General features: G+C 52.8%; 2 protein-coding genes across 7 annotated transcripts in view; both read right to left on the bottom strand.

Annotated features, from left to right (window-relative positions):
• The window catches only part of ERN1 (endoplasmic reticulum to nucleus signaling 1), a 43,682-nt gene extending 43,181 nt beyond the window's left edge, over positions 1–501 (bottom strand). The window contains exon 1 of the mRNA XM_040331378.1: positions 356–501. Within this exon, the coding sequence (XP_040187312.1) occupies positions 356–400 (45 nt within the window). The 5' untranslated portion in view covers positions 401–501. The remainder of the gene's footprint in view (positions 1–355) is intronic.
• A 13,071-nt stretch (positions 502–13,572) lies between these two features.
• The window catches only part of TEX2 (testis expressed 2), a 68,362-nt gene continuing 58,603 nt past the window's right edge, over positions 13,573–23,331 (bottom strand). For 5 of the 6 annotated variants that reach the window (XM_040330050.1, XM_040330051.1, XM_040330053.1 and 2 more), the window contains exons 7-12: positions 21,049–21,148; positions 20,770–20,902; positions 18,161–18,280; positions 17,848–18,057; positions 17,386–17,506; positions 13,573–16,302 (exon numbers count right to left, since the gene is read on the bottom strand). In XM_040330050.1, the coding sequence (XP_040185984.1) occupies positions 16,186–16,302; positions 17,386–17,506; positions 17,848–18,057; positions 18,161–18,280; positions 20,770–20,902; positions 21,049–21,148 (801 nt within the window). In that variant the 3' untranslated portion in view covers positions 13,573–16,185. The remainder of the gene's footprint in view (positions 16,303–17,385; positions 17,507–17,847; positions 18,058–18,160; positions 18,281–20,769; positions 20,903–21,048; positions 21,149–23,331) is intronic. The other variant, XM_040330055.1, reaches the window with a different exon arrangement.

Raw genomic sequence — 23,331 nt, 5'->3', positions numbered from 1 at the left:
GGGGGTGTACAGTATACAGGTGAGGGGGGAGGGGGGGTGTACAGTATACAGGTGTGAGGGGGAGGGGGGTGTACAGTATACAGGTGAGAGGGGGTGTACAGTATACAGGTGAGAGGGGGTGTACAGTATACAGGTGAGGGGGGGAGGGGTGACACCATATGGTAGTATACAATGTAGTATGTCCCCTCCCCCCGGGGACAGGCGGTATGTACACATGGAGGGGGGGGAGGTAGGTGTTCCTCCGGCGGGAGGAGTTTCTATCACACACGCGGTCAGTCCCGGTCAGGCCCCCCCCGGGTGTAGTCGGTCGGTCGGTCGGGTCCGGTGGGTGTGAAGTACAGAGAAGGGAACTCACCGTCAGGCAGAGGAGGAGGAATGTGAGGAGAACCGGGAACCCCATCACCGGACACCGACTCCGCTCTCCTCCATTACCGACCACAAACTCCGCCCTCTTCCTGACTCCGCACCGCCCACACCCCGCCTCCTCCGCTACGTCATACAACCCCGCCTCTCACATTTCCTTATTCTTCTTCCCGCCTTCTCCAGAATTCATAGGGCTCCGCCCCCCACACATCGTACACACCCCCTTCCCGCCTTCCCCAGAATTCACACGGCTCCGCCCCCACACATCGTACACACCCCCTTCCCGCCTTCTCCAGAATTCACACGGCTCCGCCCCCCACACATCGTACACACCCCCTTCCCCAGAATTCACACGGCTCCGCCCCCCACACATCGTACACACCCCCTTCCCGCCTTCTCCAGAATTCATAGGGCTCCGCCCCCCACACATCGTACACACCCCCTTCCCGCCTTCCCCAGAATTCACACGGCTCCGCCCCCACACATCGTACACACCCCCTTCCCGCCTTCTCCAGAATTCACACGGCTCCGCCCCCCACACATCGTACACACCCCCTTCCCCAGAATTCACACGGCTCCGCCCCCCACACATCGTACACACCCCCTTCCCGCCTTCTCCAGAATTCATAGGGCTCCGCCCCCCACACATCGTACACACCCCCTTCCCGCCTTCCCCAGAATTCACACGGCTCCGCCCCCACACATCGTACACACCCCCTTCCCGCCTTCTGAGGAGGGACTGCGAGACACCATTCCCCTCCCCCTTCTTCTCCCTCCATCACTTCTCACTACAGGCATACCCCACTTTTACGTACACAACGGGACCAGAGCATTGATGTAAAACGAAAATGTACTTAAAGTGAAGCAATGCCTTTTTTCACTTCTAGGCTGTAGTGGGGGTGCCAGGGGCTTTAGTGGGGGCATCAGGGGAACACTCACATGTAAATAAGCTCATCTGATGCAAGGGGGGGCGCTCCAATCCATCCCCCGGACATCGCGCTGTGCACAAAGGACATTGCTATTGAGAGGCTGGATGGCATTCTGTGGCTGACTGGGAAGCCTGAGGGGATGTGATGTCACCGGAGGTGGGGAGGCAGCCAGGATACAGAAAGAGCACACTGGAACTGAGCAGGCTAAGTGCTCAGAACTTCAGTTCCGTCTAATGCGGGTGCACGGCGCGGGAATATTTGTACTTGTGAGACACTTTACGTACACTCGCGGGCATGTCCGTACTCGCGAGTGTAAGTAAAGTGAGTGTCCGTAAAGCGGGGTATGCCTGTATTCACATTCACCGCAATTTCCCCGCAATTCTCCCGTCATTCACCACACATTCTCCTCACATTCCCCCCACATTCTCCCGTCATTCTCCTCACATTCCCCCCACATTCTCCTCACATTCTCCTCACATCTCCCCCACATTCCCCTCACATTCTCCTCACATTCTCCTCACATTCTCCCCACATTCTCCTCACATTCTCCTCATATTCTCCTCACATTCCCCTCACATTCCCCTCACATCTCCCCCACATTCCCCTCACATTCTCCTCATATTCTCCTCACATTCCCCTCACATTCTCCTCATATTCTCCTCACATTCCCCTCACATTCTCCTCACATTCCCCTCACATTCACCTCACATTCTCCTCACATTCACCTCACATTCCCCTCACATTCACCTCACATTCTCCTCACATTCACCTCACATTCCCCCCACATTCTCCTCACATTACCCCCACATTCTCCTTATATTCACCTCACATCCCCCCCACATTCTCCCGTCATTCTCCTCATATTCTCCTCACATTCCCCCCACATTCTCCCCACATTCCCCCCACATTCTCCTCACATTCCCCCCACATTCTCCTCATATTCACCTCACATTCCCCCCACATTCTCCTCATATTCACCTCACATTCCCGCCACATTCTCATATTCACCTCACATTCCCCCCACATTCTCCTCATATTCCCCCCACATTCTCCCGTCATTCTCCTCACATTCCCCCCACATTCTCCTCACATTCTCCTCACATCTCCCCCACATTCCCCTCACATTCTCCTCATATTCTCCTCACATTCCCCTCACATTCTCCCCACATTCTCCTCACATTCTCCTCATATTCTCCTCACATTCCCCTCACATTCCCCTCACATCTCCCCCACATTCCCCTCACATTCTCCTCATATTCTCCTCACATTCCCCTCACATTCTCCTCATATTCTCCTCACATTCCCCTCACATTCTCCTCACATTCCCCTCACATTCACCTCACATTCTCCTCACATTCACCTCACATTCCCCTCACATTCACCTCACATTCTCCTCACATTCACCTCACATTCCCCCCACATTCTCCTCACATTACCCCCACATTCTCCTTATATTCACCTCACATCCCCCCCACATTCTCCCGTCATTCTCCTCATATTCTCCTCACATTCCCCCCACATTCTCCCCACATTCCCCCCACATTCTCCTCACATTCCCCCCACATTCTCCTCATATTCACCTCACATTCCCCCCACATTCTCCTCATATTCACCTCACATTCCCGCCACATTCTCATATTCACCTCACATTCCCCCCACATTCTCCTCATATTCCCCCCACATTCTCCCCACATTCTCCTCACATTACCCCCACATTCTCCCCACATTCTCCTCACATTACCCCCACATTCTCCTCATATTCACCTCACATCCCCCCCACATTCTCCCGTCATTCTCCTCATATTCTCCTCACATTCCCCTCATATTCACCTCACATTCCCCCCACATTCTCCCCACATTCCCCCCACATTCTCCTCACATTCCCCCCACATTCTCCTCATATTCACCTCACATTCCCCCCACATTCTCCTCATATTCACCTCACATTCCCCCCACATTCTCCTCACATTACCCCCACATTCTCCTCATATTCCCCCCACATTCTCCCGTCATTCCCCCCACATTCTCCTCACATTACCCCCACATTCTCCTCATATTCACCTCACATTCTCCTCACATTCTCCCCACATTACCCCCACATTCTCCTCATATTCACCTCACATTCCCCTCACATCTCCCCCACATTCCCCTCACATTCTCCTCATATTCTCCTCACATTCCCCTCACATTCTCCCCACATTCTCCTCACATTCTCCTCATATTCTCCTCACATTCTCCTCACATTCTCCCCACATTCCCCTCACATTCTCCCCACATTCTCCCGTCATTCTCCTCACATTCTCCCGTCATTCTCCTCATATTCACCTCACATTCCGGGGACAGGGCAGCCGCCGAGGAGCGATACGGGGACCGGGCAGCCGCCGAGGAGCGATACGGGGACCGGCCAGCCGCCGAGGAGCGATACGGGGACCGGCCAGCCGCCGAGGAGCGATACGGGGACCGGCCAGCCGCCGAGGAGCGATACGGGGACCAGGCAGCCGCCGAGGAGCGATACGGGGACCGGCCAGCCGCCGAGGAGCGATACGGGGACCAGGCAGCCGCCGAGGAGCGATACGGGGACCGGCCAGCCGCCGAGGAGCGATACGGGGACCGGCCAGCCGCCGAGGAGCGATACGGGGACCGGCCAGCCGCCGAGGAGCGATACGGGGACCAGGCAGCCGCCGAGGAGCGATACGGGGACCGGGCAGCTTGAGAGCGGAGGCTGCAAGGCAATGCGGAAACAACATCGGGGACCAGCGAGGGAGCGCACCATGCTCGGCTCGGGGGATGTGAGCCGCCGGCAAGAGACGCTAAGCCACGAGCGGCACCATCAGGGGAAGATCCTCCTCCACAGAGATGTACTGGAGGAAGTATTTGTCCCAAGCTGCCAGAGACCATCATGGCCTCCTTAATAATGTCCTTTTACATAGCGGAACATCTTCCTCAAATACCGGGGACCAGAGGCGAGCGTCCAATCCCCTCCAAAAGCCTCTGTCCCGCGTGAGTCTCACTTCTCCTCCGTCATCTAACAAGGTCCCAGACCTCCACCTGGTCCAGACATGCGATAGTCCAGCAGAGTGAACTCACAGTCAGTCCGCACCATCTCCATTCTTGGCTGTTGTGACAGACTCACCCGGGACAGAGGCTTTTGGAAGGGACTGAATGCTGGCCTCTTGCCTCGCGATCATGGGCCCTGGCATTTGGGGGAGGGGTGCTCTGTATGCCTGGGGCCCCTGTATATGCCATAATAGAGTGACTGATTCATACTGTTGGGACATACAGTGTAAGGAGATGCTAATGTCATCACCTCCAGCCACCTGTCTGTTCTCTGTGCTGATTGACCCTGCTATTGTGTGAAGATGTCCTGTGTTTACACTTATGATAATGTGTATTGTATAGCAGGTGAGCGAGGAGACGGGACGTCTACCCTGAAAGGTCATATCTCGGAGTCGCCTTGTTTGGGTAAATGATTAGTTAATTAGCTCATGTAAATTTATGTTCTGGTTACCTCCTCTAACTGTATATAAGGTTGTATTCTTGGTTCTCCATGTTCAGCAGACAAACAAGTCTCGTCTCGTTGTGTGTTGTGAGCAGCTGGAATATCTGATATCTATATGCAGACTGGGGGAGGGGTTATATGACGGAGGCACTCCAGCGTAGCGCGGGACGTTCCGTTACAGCTGTGTAGAAAGGTCTTTTCCCTCTTTTGGTCTAATGAGGACCTCCAAGGCCAAAGATAACCGACATCCTTCAATATGTGGTGGGTTGTGAGGCATAGTGGGTGCGAAGATGGAGAAAGTCATTGGGCGCCAGACACTTCTTGGATGTAAAAGAGGTTTTATTTCTTTTGACAGTCCTTTTTATGTATTTTGGGGGAAAGAGAGTTAGGACCAGGACACCCTTAGATGAGTGAGTGAGTGAGTTGTATAGCGACCCGAATCGCCTCAAGGCGCTTTGCATCCAGAGTCGCGCTGGTCCTTCAGAAGAGGCGGGTCTTTCGTTTTTTCCTAAAAGCCCGATGGTTTTCTTCCATGTGAACGGTCGTGGGCGGAACATTCCAGAGCCGAGGTCCTTGGACTGAAAATCTACGTCCTCCCTTAGATTTGTAGCGGGATTTGGAGAAGGTTTTGATTGGTTGATCGGAGCACGCGATTGGTGACGTAGGGGTTTCATTTTCTCACTTCAGTATTGAGGAGCGTTTCCTTGTGTAGTAGGAAACTCAATTGGCAGACTCCGAGACTTCAATAGGAGAAGAGCCGTGCAGGGAAAGGCCCCACCTCTGCATGTGCAGGAATGCCGTCTCCTATGGCAACCGTACCTAACAGTTCCTAGTTCAAACGTAACAGTTCTCTCAGCTTCACTACGACTTCTACTTGTAGCTCTTCAGCCCCGTGAGCTCCTGGTCTCTCACTAGACCCTCCGATTTACCGAATCCCTGAGCTACTCAAGGCTTTTGCGTTGGTATCTGCCTCAAGCGTCACCCCCGCTTCCCTGCTGGGTCCCTAAAGGACAATCCGCAGCAGCCCCCCGGAACTCTGATGCCAGGTTCATACAGTCCTGATCAAAAGTTTAAGAACACTTGAAAAGTGGCAGAAAATCATATTTTACATTGTTGGATCTTAGCAAGGTTCCAAGTAGAGCTTCAACATGAAGAAATGAGAGTGAGACAAAACATTTTATGAGCATTCAATTTAATGAAAATAACAAATAAACTGAAACAGGCTGTTTTTCAGCTGATCAAAAGTTTAGGGCCACATGCCTATAAAAGGCCAAATCTGTGCAAAGATGTGGATTGGTTGTCATTCTCTGTCAGGTAGTCACACGTTGTGAAGGCAAAGGCAAAAAAACTCCCTTTTTGAACGTGGTCGGGTTGCTGAACTGCATAAGCAGGGTCTCTCATCAAGACACTGGACGATCCTCGACCCTTCCTGGTGCTGACTGCAGCCCCATAACCATCAGACAGCATCTGAGACTGAAGGGCTTCAAAAACAAAAAACTTCTTCAAAAACCTCGTCTCCTTGAACGCCACAGAACTGCGCCAAACACGAGACATTCAAAGGTGGAAGAAAGTTTTATTCTCTGATGAGAAAAAATGGAACCTTGATGGCCCTGATGGTTTCCAACGTTACTGGCATGACAAGCAGATCCCACCTGAGATGTTTTCTACGCGCCACAGTGGAGGGGGCGCCATAATGGTCTGGGGTGCTTTTTCCTTCAGTGGAACAATGGAGCTTCAGGAAGTGCAGGGGCGTCAAACGGCCGCTGGCTATGTCCAGATGTTGCAGAGAGCATTCCTCATGACTGAGGACCCTCGTCTGTGTGGTAACGTCACAGGACAACGCTAAAGTACACAATGCCCGCAGGACAAGGGACTTCTTTCAGGAGAACATCACTCTTTTGGCCCATCCTGCGTGTTCCCCTGATCTAAATCCAATGGAGAACCTTTGGGGATGGATGGCAAGGGAAGTTTACAAAAATGGACAACAGTTCCAGACAGTAGATGGCCTTCGTGCGGCTGTCTTCACCACTCGGAGAAATGTTCCCACCCACCTCATGGAAACGCGAGGCATCAAGCATGCCGAAACCAATAAGGGCGGAGCTACTCATTACTGAGTTCATGTTTGGAAGTTGGATTTCTGTTTTGGGGGGGTTTAGTTTTTTTTGGAGGTGTGGTCCTAAACTTTTGATCAGCCGAAAAACAGCCTGTTTCAGTTTATTTGGAACCTTGTTAAGATCCAACAATGTAAAATATGATTTTTTGCCATTTTTCAAGTGGTCTTAAACTTTTGATCAGGACTGTATATATATATATAGGGGGGGGGGGGGGGTGAGAGAATACAATGTAATGATGTGAGGTGTATATTATATATATAGGGGGGGGGGGGGAGAGAATACAATGTAAAATATGACTTTTTGCCATTTTTCAAGTGGTCTTCAACTTTTGATCAGGACTGTATCTCCGCTGGGGTGACTGAAGTCTGCTATGCCGATCTTTGTTCCCGGTGGAGGTTTGGATGTCCCAGACTTCAGGAAGCATCCCACCGGTGCCAACCAAATGTGACGGACTATGGACACCTGGACTGGGCATCTCCACCAAGAAGCTGCTTCCCAAATTCTGGAACTCAAGACCAGTGTGTCTGGCCATAGTTACCCCAAGAACTAGACAAAACCAGTGAGTCTGGCCATAGTTACCCCAAGAACTAGACAAAACCAGTGAGTCTGGCCATAGTTACCCCAAGAACTAGACAAAACCAGTGAGTCTGGCCATAGTTACCCCAAGAACTAGACAAAACCAGTGAGTCTGGCCATAGTTACCCCAAGAACTAGACTAGACCAGACCAGTGAATCTGGCCATAGTTACCTCAAGAACTAGACCAGACCAGTGAATCTGGCCATAGTTACCCCAAGAACTAGACCAGACCAGTGAGTCTGGCCATAGTTACCCCTACAGCCATCCAATGGGAGTTGTGATCGTTCCCTTCACGGGACATCTACATGCAGATGGACTGATGTTAACCCCTCCTCATCTGGATTCAGCAGTGGTATCGTTGTACACATTTTTATACCAGTATCATACTTGGCTACATGTTTTTATGACTGCCTTTGGTACCGTTTGGTATTACTCGCACCATTTTTACAGTTTATGTAGCTACATCGATTTTATCTCCGGTGCAATATTTATTTTGTTACCTACTTGAAGACTATAAAAGTTTTAATGCCATTCCCAATGGGGCGCGGCCTTTGTGTGTGTTTTGTATCCTGCTCTCCATTTTTCCAGTGGTTGGGAATCGGCCTGCAAGGAGATCAGATAAAAGTAGTTGGATCTGTATGTGCGTTATAATTATTCGAAATTAGTCGCTTAATCGTTTAAAAAAAATCAAGTGATCGAACACGAAAATTTTAATCAGTAACAGCCCTAATATAAAGATATTGATCTGGCAAAGTTTTCATCGATCCGGCGATGTCTCTATTGATCCGGCGGAGTCTCCATCGCTCTGGTGATGTATTTATTGATCTGGCAATGTTTTCGTTGATCTGTTGATGTCTCCATTGATCTGGCAATGTTTTCATCGACCTAGTGATGTTTCTATTGATCTGGTGATTTCTCCATTGAACTGGCGATATTTTCATTGATCCAATGGTGTCACCATTGATACGGTAATGTCTACATGGATCTGGTGATGTCTCCATTGATCTGGTGATGTCTCCATTGATCTGGCGATGTCTCCATTGATCTGGCGATGCCTCCATGGATCTGGCGATGTCTCCATTGATCTGGCGATGTCTCCATTGATCTGGCGATGCCTCCATTGATCTGGCGATGTCTCCATGGATCTGATGATGTCTACATTGATCCGGCGATGTCTCCATTGATCCGGCATTGTCTCCATTGATCTGGTGATGCCTCCATGGATCTGGCGATGTCTCCATGGATCTGGCGATGTCTCCATGGATCTGGTGATGCCTCCATGGATCTGGCGATGTCTCCATGAATCTGGCGAAGTCTCCATGGATCTGGCGATGCCTCCATTGATCTGGCGATGCCTCCATTGATATGGCGATGCCTCCATGGATCTGGCGATGCCTCCATGGATCTGGCGATGCCTCCATGGATCTGGCGATGCCTCCATTGATATGGCGATGCCTCCATGGATCTGGCGATGCCTCCATGGATCTGAAGATGTCTCCATTGATCTGAAGATGTCTCCATGGATCTGAAGATGTCTCCATGGATCTGAAGATGTCTCCATGGATCTGGCGATGTCTCCATGGATCTGGCGATGTCTCCATTGATCTGGCGATGCCTCCATGGATCTGGCGATGCCTCCATGGATCTGGCGATGCCTCCATGGATCAGGCGATGCCTCCATGGATCTGGCGATGCCTCCATGGATCTGGCGATGCCTCCATGGATCTGGCGATGCCTCCATTGATCTGGCGATGCCTCCATGGATCTGGCGATGTCTCCATGGATCTGATGATGTCTACATTGATCCGGCATTGTCTCCATTGAGCTGGCGATGCCTCCATGGATCTGGCGATGTCTCCATGGATCTGGCGATGCCTCCATTGATCTGGCGATGTCTCCATTGATCTGGCAATGTTTTTGTTGATCTGGCGATGTCTCCATGGATCTGGCGATGTCTCCATTGATCCGGCATTGTCTCCATGGGTCTGGCGATGCCTCCATTGATCTGGCGATGTCTCCATGGATCTGGCGATGTCTCCATTGATCCGGCATTGTCTCCATGGATCTGGCGATGTCTCCATGGATCTGGCAATGTCACCATTGATCTGGCGATGTCTCCATGGATCTGGCGATGTCTCCATGGATCTGGCGATGCCTCCATTGATCTGGCGATGTCTCCATGGATCTGGCAATGTCTCCATGGATCTGGCGATGTCTCCATTGATCTGGCGATGTCTCCATGGATCTGGCAATGTCTCCATGGATCTGGCGATGTCTCCATTGATCTGGCGATGCCTCCATGGATCTGATGATGTCTCCATTGATCTGGCGATGTCTCCGTTGATCTGGCGATGCCTACATTGATCTGGCGATGTCTCCATTGATCTGGCGATGTCTCCATTGATCTGGCGATGCCTCCATGGATCTGGCGATGTCTCCATGGATCTGATGATGTCTCCATTGATCTGGTGATGCCTCCATGGATCTGGCGATGTCTCCATGGATCTGATGATGTCTCCATTGATCTGGCGATGCCTACATTGATCTGATGATGTCTCCATTGATCTGGCGATGTCTCCGTTGATCTGGCGATGCCTACATTGATCTGGCGATGTCTCCATTGATCTGGCGATGTCTCCATTGATCTGGCGATGCCTCCATGGATCTGGCGATGTCTCCATGGATCTGATGATGTCTCCATTGATCTGGCGATGCCTACATTGATCTGATGATGTCTACATTGATCCGGCATTGTCTCCATGGATCTGGCGATGCCTCCATGGATCTGATGATGTCTACATTGATCCGGCATTGTCTCCATGGATCTGGCGATGTCTCCATTGAGCTGGCGATGCCTCCATTGATCTGGCGATGCCTCCATGGATCTGGCGATGCCTCCATGGATCTGATGATGCCTCCATTGACCTGGCATTGTCTCCATTGATAATCCTCTGCTTGTAATGCAGTTTCCTTCTCCGCTTTTTTCAGGATCTGGACTGAACTTCCTGCCGTGGATGGGACTCGAAGGCATTTGGATGGGTTAGGTGGTGTAAGATTGTGTCGTCATTGTTGAGAGACTAACATTGATTATCTGGTTACAATGGCATCTGAAAGCGGGTGTCATATATTAGGCAGCAAGTGAACATGTCCCTGAAGTTGATGTGTTGAAAGCAGAAAAAAATGGACAGGTGTAAGGAGGATTTGCGACATATACAAAGAAAAAAGAGCGCAAGACGGCCCTCATGTGATTCCAGCAAAAATCAAATCAAAGAGGGTAAAGCCTCGTACACACGGTCAGACTAATTGCGTACAGGCCTTTACACTCACAGACATGGAACGGAAAGTCACATGTACAGCAAAGTCTCCCTTCCTGGCTGGGTCGGCTCCCAAGAGCGAGTGGTGTGGATGGTATTGCGATCTCCGCTTCCCCATCAGGTCAGGCTGTGTTTGCTGTAGAAGACGCGCACGGCCCATGCCGGCGCTGCGTGACGTCACTCACGGCCGTGAAGGAAAGACCGGGTGAGTAAAGTAACTCCTCTTGGCCAACAGAGCGGTTGCCAAGACTGCATGTTTCGGAGGTGCGGCCTCCTTCTTCAGGTCCTGGTCTTTCCTTCACGGCCGCGAGTGACGTCACGCAGCGCCGGCTGGACCGTGCGCGTTTTCTACAGCAAACACAGCCTAACCTGATGGGGTTTGTGATATGATTTTGCTTTTTTAGCATTAAAAGGGTGTCACACCAGGGCAGTCTTGCGCTCTCTTTTCTTTGTATATTTCAGACCAAGTCCGCCTCCCAGTGGATCTTTGAGAGAGCTACGGCACCAGGAGCAGAGAGAACTTCATATATAGACTGTTACCATTTGAGTGTTGTTTATGGGGACAGCGCTGGTTTGGTTTTTCTGTGGTTTGTAAGGATTTGAATGCATCACCCCATACATCAGGGGGTGTGTCCCCCTCCCCCCCCCGGAATGCACGGGGGTGTGAAGATTTTCATAGAATGTATATGTCACTTCCCTGAATGAACACAGTGAGTGATCAGTACTGATCCATTCTGGGTCTATTCATTGGAAATATGGTTAATATGAATGAACAGGAAGCCTCTGTACAGAGCGCTCTCTCATCCATTCAGTGCAGCAGCCTGTCATTGATCCGTCCTGGCTGCTTCCCATCGCTGTACACAAACCCAACCCCCGGGGACACAGAAAAACCCCCATGCAATGTGTGAAGGAGGCCTGTGATTGGGCGTTCACCCCTCCAGGTTTTACGGCATTCCTCGGCCTCCCTCATTGGACGTCCTCTGATCTGGCCCCTCCCCCCCAAGAAGTAAAGACTCGGAGACGTTGTGTGCAGAATGGAGATTTTTATTTAATAAAACAGCGAAGCGGATTCTGGTTATCAGAACATTGTGAGCAGGCGCAGCGTGAGAGCGGGCTGTGCGGGACGCCACACACTCCATGACATGCACAACACATGAACACAAAGACAACGTATGACCCCGGGAGGAAGGGCAGCTTCCAGCCAGAGCTTCTTCATCAGGTATTCATCTAGTACCATCCCCCGGGAGGGCTGTACAGGCAGAGATCCCCGGGACCCACCCCCCACTCTACGACCCAGGACCTCCCCCACTCCGGAACCTACGCCACCCCCCACTCTAGGACCCGGGACCTCCCCCACCCTGGGATCACCACCCCCTTTCTAGGACCCAGGACCTCCCCACCCCACTCTGGAACCTCCCACCCCTTTCTAGGACCCAGGACCTCCCCACCCTGAAACCACCATCCCCCACTCCGTAACCTCCCTCACCCCACGACCACCACCACCCCCCACACAAGACTTCTCACCATTCACCCCCATCCTCACTGACATTAAAAACAACTTCCTCTATACAGAGCCATCTCCCCGGAATACCAGAGCTCTTCATTCTCACCACTGCAGGGCGCTGCTGTCCGGGGTTAAAGCTGAACTCCAGGAACTCTGTGCTGGACTGGTGGGGTGACGTTCAGCGAGGAGCATGTCACCGGGAGGTCGGCTCTCTCTATAGGTCCAACGCTTGGCCCTCTGGTCTCAGGTACTGCAGCCGCTAATCCCGCCCCTCCCCTCCTCCTGCCCAATCACAGAGTGCTTTGTATTATGTGGATAGGCAGCAGAGGGGAGGGGCGAGCAGAACTGCTGCATGTGAGAAGAGCCGTCCCTCCTGTCAGAGCTCCGGAGGGGAAGTCCAGAGGGCGGCATGGACCTCATTAGACCCCCTCCCCCAGTGTGACATCATTCCTGGAGATCACCTCTATAGGACACCTGTGGGGGAGGGGGCTGCAATGTCTACCTGTATATAACCTGCGCTCCTACCCTCTGTATACAGATCAGATAAAAGGAAATGTGGGGGGGGGGGCTCTGGATCAAAATCACACACAGGCTGAAGGTGGATCACAGACAGTCCCATCCCCCCAGAGATCTCTGCAGTGTACAGCGAACCCTGCAATAGGAGCCCTCTTCCTTGGGGGAGGGGGGCCCCCTGTGATAGGAGCCCCTTCTTGTGGGGGAGGGGGGCCCCCCATGTGATAGAAGCCCCTTCTTGTGGGGGAGGGGGGCCCTCTGTGATAGGAGCCCCTTCTTGTGGGGGGAGGGGGGCCCCCCATGTGATAGAAGCCCCTTCTTGTGGGGGAGGGGGGCCCTCTGTGATAGGAGCCCCTTCTTGTGGGGGAGGGGGGCCCCCTGTGATAGGAGCCCCTTCTTGTGGGGGAAGGGGGCCCCCTGTGATAGGAGCCCCTTCTTGTGGGGGAGGGGGGCCCCCTGTGATAGGAGCCCCTTCTTGTGGGGGAGGGGGGCCCCCTGTGATAGGAGCCCCTTCTTGTGGGGGAGGGGGGCCCCCCATGTGATAGAAGCCCCTTCTTGTGGGGGAGGGGGGCCCTCTGTGATAGGAGCCCCTTCTTGTGGGGAAGAGGGGCCCCCTGCTTTAGGACCCCCTTCTTGTGGGGGGCCCCCTGCGATAGGAGCCCCTTCTTGTGGGGGGCCCCCTGTGATAGGAGCCCCTTCTTGTGGGGGGAGGGGGCCCCCTGTGATAGGAGCCCCTTCTTGTGTGAGAGGGGGGGCCCCTTCCGGGGGAGGGGCGTTTTGTGTCACAGAGAAGACCAGAGATCAGACGTACGTAGAACGTCACAGGGGAGGGGGAGGGGTCCAGGAAAGACGCTTCAAATTATAAAACACTAAAAAAGACGAGAAAATAATCTATAAAACGATTCTCCAGTCTGACATGTAAACGAATGTCAGCCAATCAGCGCAAATCAACTTGGCAATTTCACCAGAACTCAAAAGCTATAAAAAAATAAGGTCTTCTATGGATGGGAGTCATGGCGGGGGAGGGGGGTGATGGGCGTGGCACCCAGTATGACCTGTGACCTCTCGGGTCCCGTACCGCGCACTCTGTGATTGTACGTCACTAAAGCATCGTATGCTCTCTCTGTACACACATACAATAAATAATTACACAATATTCCTCGGCCTCCTTCATTGGATAAATATCAGCTGCAGTACAATCACGTGACCTGCAGGGGGTGCTGTGAGCCAAGCTTTGGTCAGAAGGGACTCACTAGTGCATTCTGCTGGCAGGGAGACTGTACTGCAACCCTAAAGACAGTAAAAGCGTGATATAGAAGGTCACACCTAATCCCTACACTGATCCCTCGTCTAAGTCCTCGTCACGGGAGAAGTCGGGGGTTGTGTCCCGTTCCCTGGCGGTCACCAAGCAGGTTCCAACTACATACCTCTGCCGGAGGGTGGCCACCAGGGAAGAGGAGCAGCCGGACTTCATTTCATGACGGAATCACTTTACAGAATATCTAACCCAGCAACACAATGTCCTGTATATGAGCAGCACAGGTAAGCCGCCGTACGGCACAGGTAAGGACAGGTAAGCCGCCGTACGGCACAGGTAAGAACAGGTACGCCGCCGTACGGCACAGGTAAGCCGCCGTACGGCACAGGTAAGGACAGCTAAGCCGCCGTACGGCACAGGTAAGAACAGGTACGCCGCCGTACGGCACAGGTAAGGACAGGTAAGCCGCCGTACGGCACAGGTAAGGACAGCTACGCCGCCATACGACACAGGTAAGGACAGCTACGCCGCCGCACAGGTAAGGACAGCTACACCGCCATACAAGACAGGCAAAGACAGCTACGCCGCCATACGGCACAGGTAAGGACAGCTACGCCGCCATACGGCACAGGTAAGGACAGCTACGCCGCCATACGGCACAGGTAAGGACAGCTACGCCGCCATACGGCACAGGTAAGGACAGCTACGCCGCCATACGGCACAGGTAAGGACAGCTACGCCGCCATACGGCACAGGTAAGGACAGCTACGCCCCACCGTACAGGACATCGTTGTTGCTGGGATTTGTTTTACGTGTTACTCGTATGTAGAAAGTGCTTTTTAGTTTATTCCTATGTTAGTGTGATGCCTTCCCCATTGGTCCAGGCAGCCAAGAGGCGGGATTATCACCACCTCAGCCATTCTCCAGAGTAGGAGATCCTCCTAGTACAGCCCCTTTCTGCTAGAGCCAGGCTCTGATTGGAGGAGGAGAAGTTGTATGGGCGCAGACCAGGCAGTGAGCTCACCTCCTGGATTGTATGGCTTGTGTCTCTTCTCCAGGCCCGTCCCAGTCTGGTCACCCACCGGAGATATAGTGCATTGGGTGTGTGGGGCTTTCTTACCCCCCCTAACATTTCCTGCACAGGCTGGACACCACCGGGCGGGCTGGGGTTGTGCTATTACCACTTTCCTGGAGTGTTGGTATAGAACAATGACGGCGCCATCCATGTGCCGGCAGGAAGTCGGTCAATGGCGGCGCCATCCATGTGCCGGCAGGAAGTCTTTCAATAGTGGCGCCATCCATGTGCCGGCAGGAAGTCGGTCAATGGCGGCGCCATCCATGTGCCGGCAGGAAGTCTTTCAATAGTGGCGCCATCCATGTGCCGGCAGGAAGTCGGTCAATGGCGGCGCCATCCATGTGCCGGCAGGAAGTCGGTCAATGACGGCGCCATCCATGTGCCGGCAGGAAGTCGGTCAATGACGGCGCCATCCATGTGCCTGCAGGAAGTCGGTCAATGACGACGCCATCCATGTGCCGGCAGGAAGTCGGTCAATGACGGCGCCATCCATGTGCCGGCAGGAAGTCGGTCAATGACGGCGCCATCCATGTGCCGGCAGGAAGTCGGTCAATGACGGCGCCATCCATGTGCCGGCAGGAAGTCGGTCAATGACGGCGCCATCCATGTGCCGGCAGGAAGGTCGGTCAATGGCGGCGCCATCCATGTGCCGGCAGGAAGTCGGTCAATGGCGGCGCCATCCATGTGCCGGCAGGAAGTCGGTCAATGGCGGCGCCATCCATGTGCCGGCAGGAAGTCGGTGAGCAGTCACTGAGAAGGGTCCTAACAAATCTCCTCCTCCATCCGCCTCTCATCTCATATACAACCCATACTGGAGGCTCCACCTTCCCGGGAAGATGATGGAACGTGAGGATAATGGAGAGTCTGCTGGGTGGTCGGGGATTGGCAGTAAAGAAGGTGTGGCGTTTAGGAGGAACTCCGACACTCTGCAGTAATCCGGTACTGGTAACATCCCTGAGCGGGGGGCACAGTGATGTTCACAACGCGCTTTACAACAGAATAAAAAGTCTAATACTGTAAACGGCCACCACTTCACATTTCATGGGGCATCCACCGTCGTGGCCTCCGCGTCCGAATCTTTGCTGGAACGCGAGTCCATCGCCGAGTGCATTATCGTCACATACACGTCGTCCATGTTTGGCATGACAAATATTTTCTGGGGGGAGAGAGAGAACATACATGAGAAATGATGCAAGGGAAGTCTGGAGGGTAAAGGGAGTCTGGGGGTAAAGGGAGTCTGGGGGTAAAGGGAGTCTGGGGGTAGAGAGGGGTTGAGGGGTTATAGTGGTATGGGGGAGGGGGAGACATGGACAGTGTGAGGAATAAAAGAGGGAAATCGGTTGATAAATGTAGTTTATTAAAAAGGAACACGGGAATTTTTCAGGTTATATTGCCACCTACAGGAGGATTGGACACTGGCAACCAAAAAACTCTAGGCCAGCCCAGATGACCCCTCCCCCTACAAGGCCGGGTGTGACCTTTGTCCTTTGATGGTCCAATGTTCTTTCTCATCTGTTACAGTCCTTGGAGATACTTCTACTCTAATCGAGCCTCCAGGGTTCCTCCCTGGTAGACCTCGCCTCTACGATGTGAAGATCTGCTCGGACATCCCCTACATACACAGAACTCTGTACACCTTCAGCTTATATTGGGGGAGTCGAGGCCGAGGAGTGGACATTTTCTAGGGTTTCCAGTGATATGAAGGAACGAGGAAGCTACAGTTGCCGGGCCAGGATGGCCTTCTCACATAGAGTGATCCTCAGAGACAGGCAAGTGATGAGGTGAGGCCAGTGGCCCTGGACCTGGAGAGCGCTCCATGACTAACTTCTTACCAGAACAGAGTAAGAAAAGCTCCTTATGCAGGAGAAGCCAGTGCCTGAAGGTCACTTTACTGCAATGTCAGCCGGGTCTGGTGTGAGCCGAGGGCAGGCCACACTGGAAATCTGAGAAGAATCCCGAGTCCCAGCCGACCAGCGAATGAACACGTCCCTCTTCCAGGACATTAGCTGAAAACCAAGGCATGCTGGGAGTAGGAAGGGTTCTCCTGGGCTGGCCTACAGTTATTTTTGTTTCCAATTCCCCTGCAGGCGGCAGTATAACATGAAGGTAAAATGACTTCCTGTGTCCCCCAAAGGAAAAGAAAATAAATTGTGACCCCCAAAACAATAATCAGGTGACCATTTCTAGAAGTGTGAATAGTTCTGAAGGAGAACTTGTTCCATCACCCCCATCATCTTACCTGGAATTCCTGCTCCAGCTTCTTCTCAATCCACTCGGTCACATGACCCAAGGTCACCTCTCGCTCCCCAAGTTTGGGTCGAGCTTTCAGTTCCAGGTGTGGCGGCTTCCGGAACCCATACCTGTGCGGAGACAAAAGAGAAATCATGAAGGTTAAGGTCAGAATAACAGAGTCCGGCATTGTGTGTCACTGCTATCGGGACGGGCACATGGGTTCTCAGTCATAGAGGAATCTTCTGGATGGGGGGGGAGGGGGGTACGCAGGATGACTCTCCATCGCCTGACATATCACAGCTCATCTTCATGACCTTTGGATTCGATTTCATAAAAGGGGAGAAGCTTTCTGGAGGATTCCCATTCTAGGAGAACCTTGAGAATCGAAGCGGGCCCCCGGCACTGACCACAAGGCATCACGTGACCTCCACCATGATGAAGCTGACAGTGCGTCTCTAGAGGCACTTACCATATGCGGTCGGTGGGTGGTGGTGGAATGTTAATGGCCAGTGTCCCTCGGCACTCCTGGACCTCCACGGTGAGCAGCAGCGGAGTATTGGACACCTCTTCTATCTTCTTCTTGATGAACTCCGTCTCTGTGGCTTTCTGGAAATATTTGGACTTGGTGATCTTATCTACAAACCTCATGATCTTACTGGTGCGGTGGGGCCCCCCATACCTGGCAGAAGACACAACAGATTACACCATTAGATGAGGAGGCTGTGAGCTGAACAGGGCAGAGATGTGAGGATTGGGAAGTGATAGACGGGGGAAGGTCTCACCCCTCTGCTCCAGGCTGCTGCTTGTCTCCTGATAATTCGGGGGCGTCCTCTTCATCTGAGGAACCGGCGCTGGACGACTCCTCATCGCTGTCTGCCAGGTAGTACGCCCTCGGCCTGGCCCTGGTGGAGAGAAGACCGTCAGATTAGAACCAATTCTATGGACGTTTCTGGCTGGATCTCACCGAAACCTCACAAACATTAATATCGTATATGGATGAATGAAAAGAACATTCACCCAATGAAAAGAACATTCACCCAATGAAAAGAACATTCACCCAATGAAATGAACATTCACCCAGTGAAATGAACATTCACCCAGTGAAATGAACATTCACCCAATGAAAAGAACATTCACCCAATGAAAAGAACATTCACCCAATGAAAGGTTCTATTATCCAACGTAGTGCCCACCTCCGATGGCTTTCTTCTGCTCCCTCCAAGAGGCCGGCTATAGAAGCAGCCAGAAGGTGGCAGTATTTAAATGTAATAAAGACCACGTCACATTAGTGATCCTGTCAATGGTGGCAACACACCAGCAACAGGACTTCTAAGTAGAACATTCCCCTGTTCCTAGAGAATTGCTCCACCACTGCCCAACATTGTACAGATTCAGCCACACAGCACCGCCCCCACCGGCTCACAGAGCAACACCGCCTAACCCCCCCCCCCCCCGCTGGCTCACACAACGCCGCCCCCCACCGGCTCACAGAGCAACACCACCTGCCCCCCGCTGGCTCACACAACGCCGCCCCCCACCGGCTCACAGAGCAACACCACCTTCCCCCCGCCGGCTCACACAACGCCGCCCCCCCGCCGGCTCACACAACGCCGCCCCCCCGCCGGCTCACACAACGCCGCCCCACCCCCCGCTGGCTCACACAACAACGCCCCTCCACGCCTCCGCCGGCTCACAGAGCAACACCGCCTGCCCCCTGCCGGCTCACACAACAACACCCCCAAAGGCTCACATGCTGCACGCTGACACAACACCGCCCGTCCGCTGCCGGCTCACACAACACCCTGCGATAGAAGACAGGCCACAATGTCCCGGATATATACGAGGAAAGGTAAAGGGTGACCCGGGATACAGTTTATATTTAGTCACCAATATTGTGTTGGGTAGTGGAGTTTGTAAAACAATAACAGATCAATGGAAAGATTTAATGCCTCGTGCAGTTCCAGCTTCTAATAAGCTGAGGGCCACAGAGGAGTGAGAAGAGGGCCGCTGTCACCTTCCAATCCAGCACAGCGACGTGTCCGATAGACATCACACACAACGGCAGCGGATGGAAATCTGGGGGAGGAGACTCAGAGGCGGGAGGAGGAGCTCACCCAGGAGATGGCGATTAATATTTTATGAAGAACACTATTATGTTTCATTCATACTCAGGAAGTGAGCAATCTATTTATAGATCACCAATTACCGGACCCACAACGCCAATCTCACCGCGTCCTACAGAGATATGAGGATCACTTACCATTCCCAGATCCACACAGGAGAGCAGAGGAGAGAAATGTACAGACACGTTATATACAAATCACACAGCATGACCTCCTCTGTACAGCCCCCCCATTCCTGGAGACCCCCCATCCTATCAGACACCTGTATTGTACAGTATCCTCTACCCCCGGCAACAACCTCTGCACCCCCAGCAACATCCTCCGCCCCCCCCGGCAACATCCTCCGCCCCCCCCCCGGCAACATCCTCCGCCCCACCGGCAACATCCTCCGCCCCCCCCCGGCAACATCCTCCGCCCCACCGGCAACATCCTCCGCCCCCCACCAGTATCCTCTACCCCCGGCAACATCCTCCGCCCCCCGGCAACATCCTCCGCCCCCCACCAGTATCCTCTACCCCCGGCAACATCCTCCGCCCCCCAGCAACATCCTCCGCCCCCCGGCAACAACCTCTGCCCCCCCCCGGCAACATCCTCTGCCCCCGCCAGTATCCTCTACCTCCCGGCAACATCCTCTGCCTCCCCAGCAACATCCTCTGCCTCCCCGGCAACATCCTCCGCCCCCCCCGGCAACATCCTCCGCCCCCCCCGGCAACATCCTCCGCCCCACCGGCAACATCCTCCGCCCCCCGCCAGTATCCTCTACCCCCCCAGCAACATCCTCCGCCCCACCGGCAACATCCTCCACCCCACCGGCAACATCCTCCGCCCCCCGCCAGTATCCTCTACCCCCCCCCGGCAACATCCTCTGCCCCCCCCACAACATCCTCCGCCTCCCCGGCAACATCCTCCGCCCCCCGCCAGTATCCTCTGCCCCCCCCGGCAACATCCTCTGCCCCCCGCCAGTATCCTCTACCCCCCCCCCCAGCAACATCCTCTGCCCCCCCACAACATCCTCTGCCTCCCCCACAAAATCCTCTGCCCCCCCCCCCGGCAACATCCTTCCCCCCCGGGGTATATATTTGGACATACCCATCATCCTCTGCTGTAGGCATTGTCCTCAAGTATAACCCCCAGCATACTTTACCTAGCACCTTTGCTTCCACTTAGAATGATCTACTCCATATAGAATCTAATGGTACATCCAGTGACCACCTGCCTTCCCAGAATCCCCTGCAGCAATAGTAAAGTGAGGATAGAGTAGAACTTACCCCTCTTTTCCAATATCACTGACTTTTAGGGCCTCCCCAAAGGGCTCTTTCCCCAGTCTGGTCAGGTTCATCTTGGTCTCCAAGGTCATGAGAAAGGAGCCGTTATAGGAGATCTCCAGGTCAGTCCACAGACCTGAGGGAGAGACATTGGACAGGACTTAGTATTTACATCTACGATGGATCACCCGGCCAATCCAGTCATCTACGACAACACGCTAGTAAATGGCGATTACTCCACCCTCCCACCAATCACAGAGCAGGATATTGTCCCAATCTCACCTCGATGGTCAATGGTGGGTTTGTAGGCGTGAAGGATTTTCGGCACAGAGAAACCCATATCCAGTTCTGTCAGCGTCAGCTCATTCATGAAGTACGGCAGCTGCAGAGATAACCAAGGATGTGGAAATACTCAGAATTTACTACAAAAGTATGAATGTGACTTTTCCAGATAGCAGAGTCTTTCGACCCCGGGTGTGACGGGGGGCCCGTGGAACCCAGAATCCCTGGGAAAGTATGGGGGGATACCCTTGTTTCAACTCCCCATGCACCTCTTATGTCCAAGTCACCAAGTGTCTATTACAGAAACATCGGCATTGTACGATTGGCTGCCAATCCCCGACGACGTCATCTTGTGACGAAACGCGTAGGTGTGGCCTCTGTCCCTGACGCTATCACGTCTCCTACACAGCAAGCAGAGACAGCGGGAGGACACGAGAAGACGCCAAGATTACTCGCACACACAGGCGGATGTCCATTCCAATGCGTACAATGCCGATATTTCTGTAAGTGCACTACTTTTAATAAATTACCTTGTTTTAGCAAATTTACACTATGGGGATCTTTTATTCTTTCTCCCTCCTGAGACGCATGTGAAAGCTACAGCCAGGATTTAGAAACCGGATTGCCACAAGTCTTGCTGGGAGACTTAAACCAATCCTGTGTCCATACTGACCGCTGTTGTGGTCACTTGTTCTGGTAAGAAGACTACAACACTATGATGTCACTCGGGTGTTTTATCTGCTGGACAGATCACATGGATTTCTTTTGATGTCACATTTTGAGTTTACTATTAGTGATTCACTGATTCACACTGGAGAATCTATCCTTTGGACTTCTATCATATTCACGGTTCTCTCACGTGATATGTTTGGACTGTGTTATCACGAACATTCATTCCTATTCCATTACGGGTGTTTGATTGCCTTTTCTTATGTATTTTGTACATTCTCTTTTATTCATACCTTGTGTTCAAACATTAGGGTCTCACATTTGTTTACAGGTTTTTGTGCCGTACCTCTCCTTTTTAACTTCTTTGTAAATTTGTATCTATCATTTCTTGGTACTTGGCAGCACTTACAAATTTTTTCTGCGCAGTGTTTTTTTCTTATAGGAAATTTATTTTCTTTGAAAATTTTTTTTATTTTACTCTACAATGCTGTGCCGTGTGAAGGGGAGCCGGTGTTCTGTCCACCAGGTAACTTCCAGGTCTCGGGCGGAAACCAGAGCTAGGTCTGGAACGCAAACTGTGAATTTGGGCTGGAGCACGGCATGAGGAGGGATCATGTCACGGACCGTGATGCAACGCGTTTCGGTGCCTGCACAGTGAGGAGAGGATATCACTGCACGCACCTTTTTCAAGCTCCACCAGCAAAGGGACAACGAAAGTCTTTTGGTTTAGGCAATTCAAGGGATCTCATGCTGGATACCTAGGGGGACACAGAGGCCCAGATTCTCATACATTCGCGCTGCTCCTGGGCAGCGTAATGTATGAGCTCTACGTTACACCGCCGCAGGTCTACAGGTTTCTCAGAACACTTACCTGTAAACTTGCGGCGGTGTATCGTTAGATTGCTCGGCGCAAGCCCGCCCAATTCAAATGGGGGCGGGCACCATTTAAATTAGGCGCGCTCCCGCGCCGAGCGTACTGCGCATTCCCCGTTCGGGTAAATTACCCGACGTGCATTGCGCTAAATGATGTCGCCCCAACGTCATTTGCCTAGATGTATACGTAAATGGCGTCCAGCGCCATTCACGGACATCTTACGCAAACAACGTAATTTTGATTCAATTCGACGCGGGAACGACGGCCATAGTTAACATTGGTTGCCCCTGCTAATAGCAGGGGCAACCTTACGCGTCGGGTACGCTACGCAAACGACGTTAATTCGCTGTGTCGACCTCGCGTATGTTCGGGAATCGCCGTACTTACCTCATTTGCATAGACGGGGAAAAGCGACGATGCGACACCTAGCGGCGGGAAAACAAATTACTTTTAAGATCTGACAGCGTAACAGCCTTACGCTTGTCAGATCTAATGGGTACCTATGCGCAACTGATTCTAAGAATCAGTCGCATAGATACCCGGGGCCAGATGAGGAGTTACGACGGTGCTAATGGTGTTGCGCCGTCGTAACGCCTTCGAGAATCTGGGCCAGACTGTGCTAAACAGGATCCTGATCCGATTTCTCAGGAGAGGGATCATCCTCAGAAGTGGTCCTCATGACCTCCACTACTGTGGAATGGGAGGTGAAGGCTGTATTACGGTGAAACCACTGTGCTACA

The sequence above is a fragment of the Rana temporaria genome, chromosome 12 (genome assembly GCF_905171775.1).
Source record: "Rana temporaria chromosome 12, aRanTem1.1, whole genome shotgun sequence".
In the NCBI taxonomy this organism is placed as follows: Eukaryota; Metazoa; Chordata; class Amphibia; order Anura; family Ranidae; genus Rana; species Rana temporaria.
Note: the sequence above shows the minus strand (reverse complement) of the source record. Positions and strands in the feature narration are given on the sequence as shown.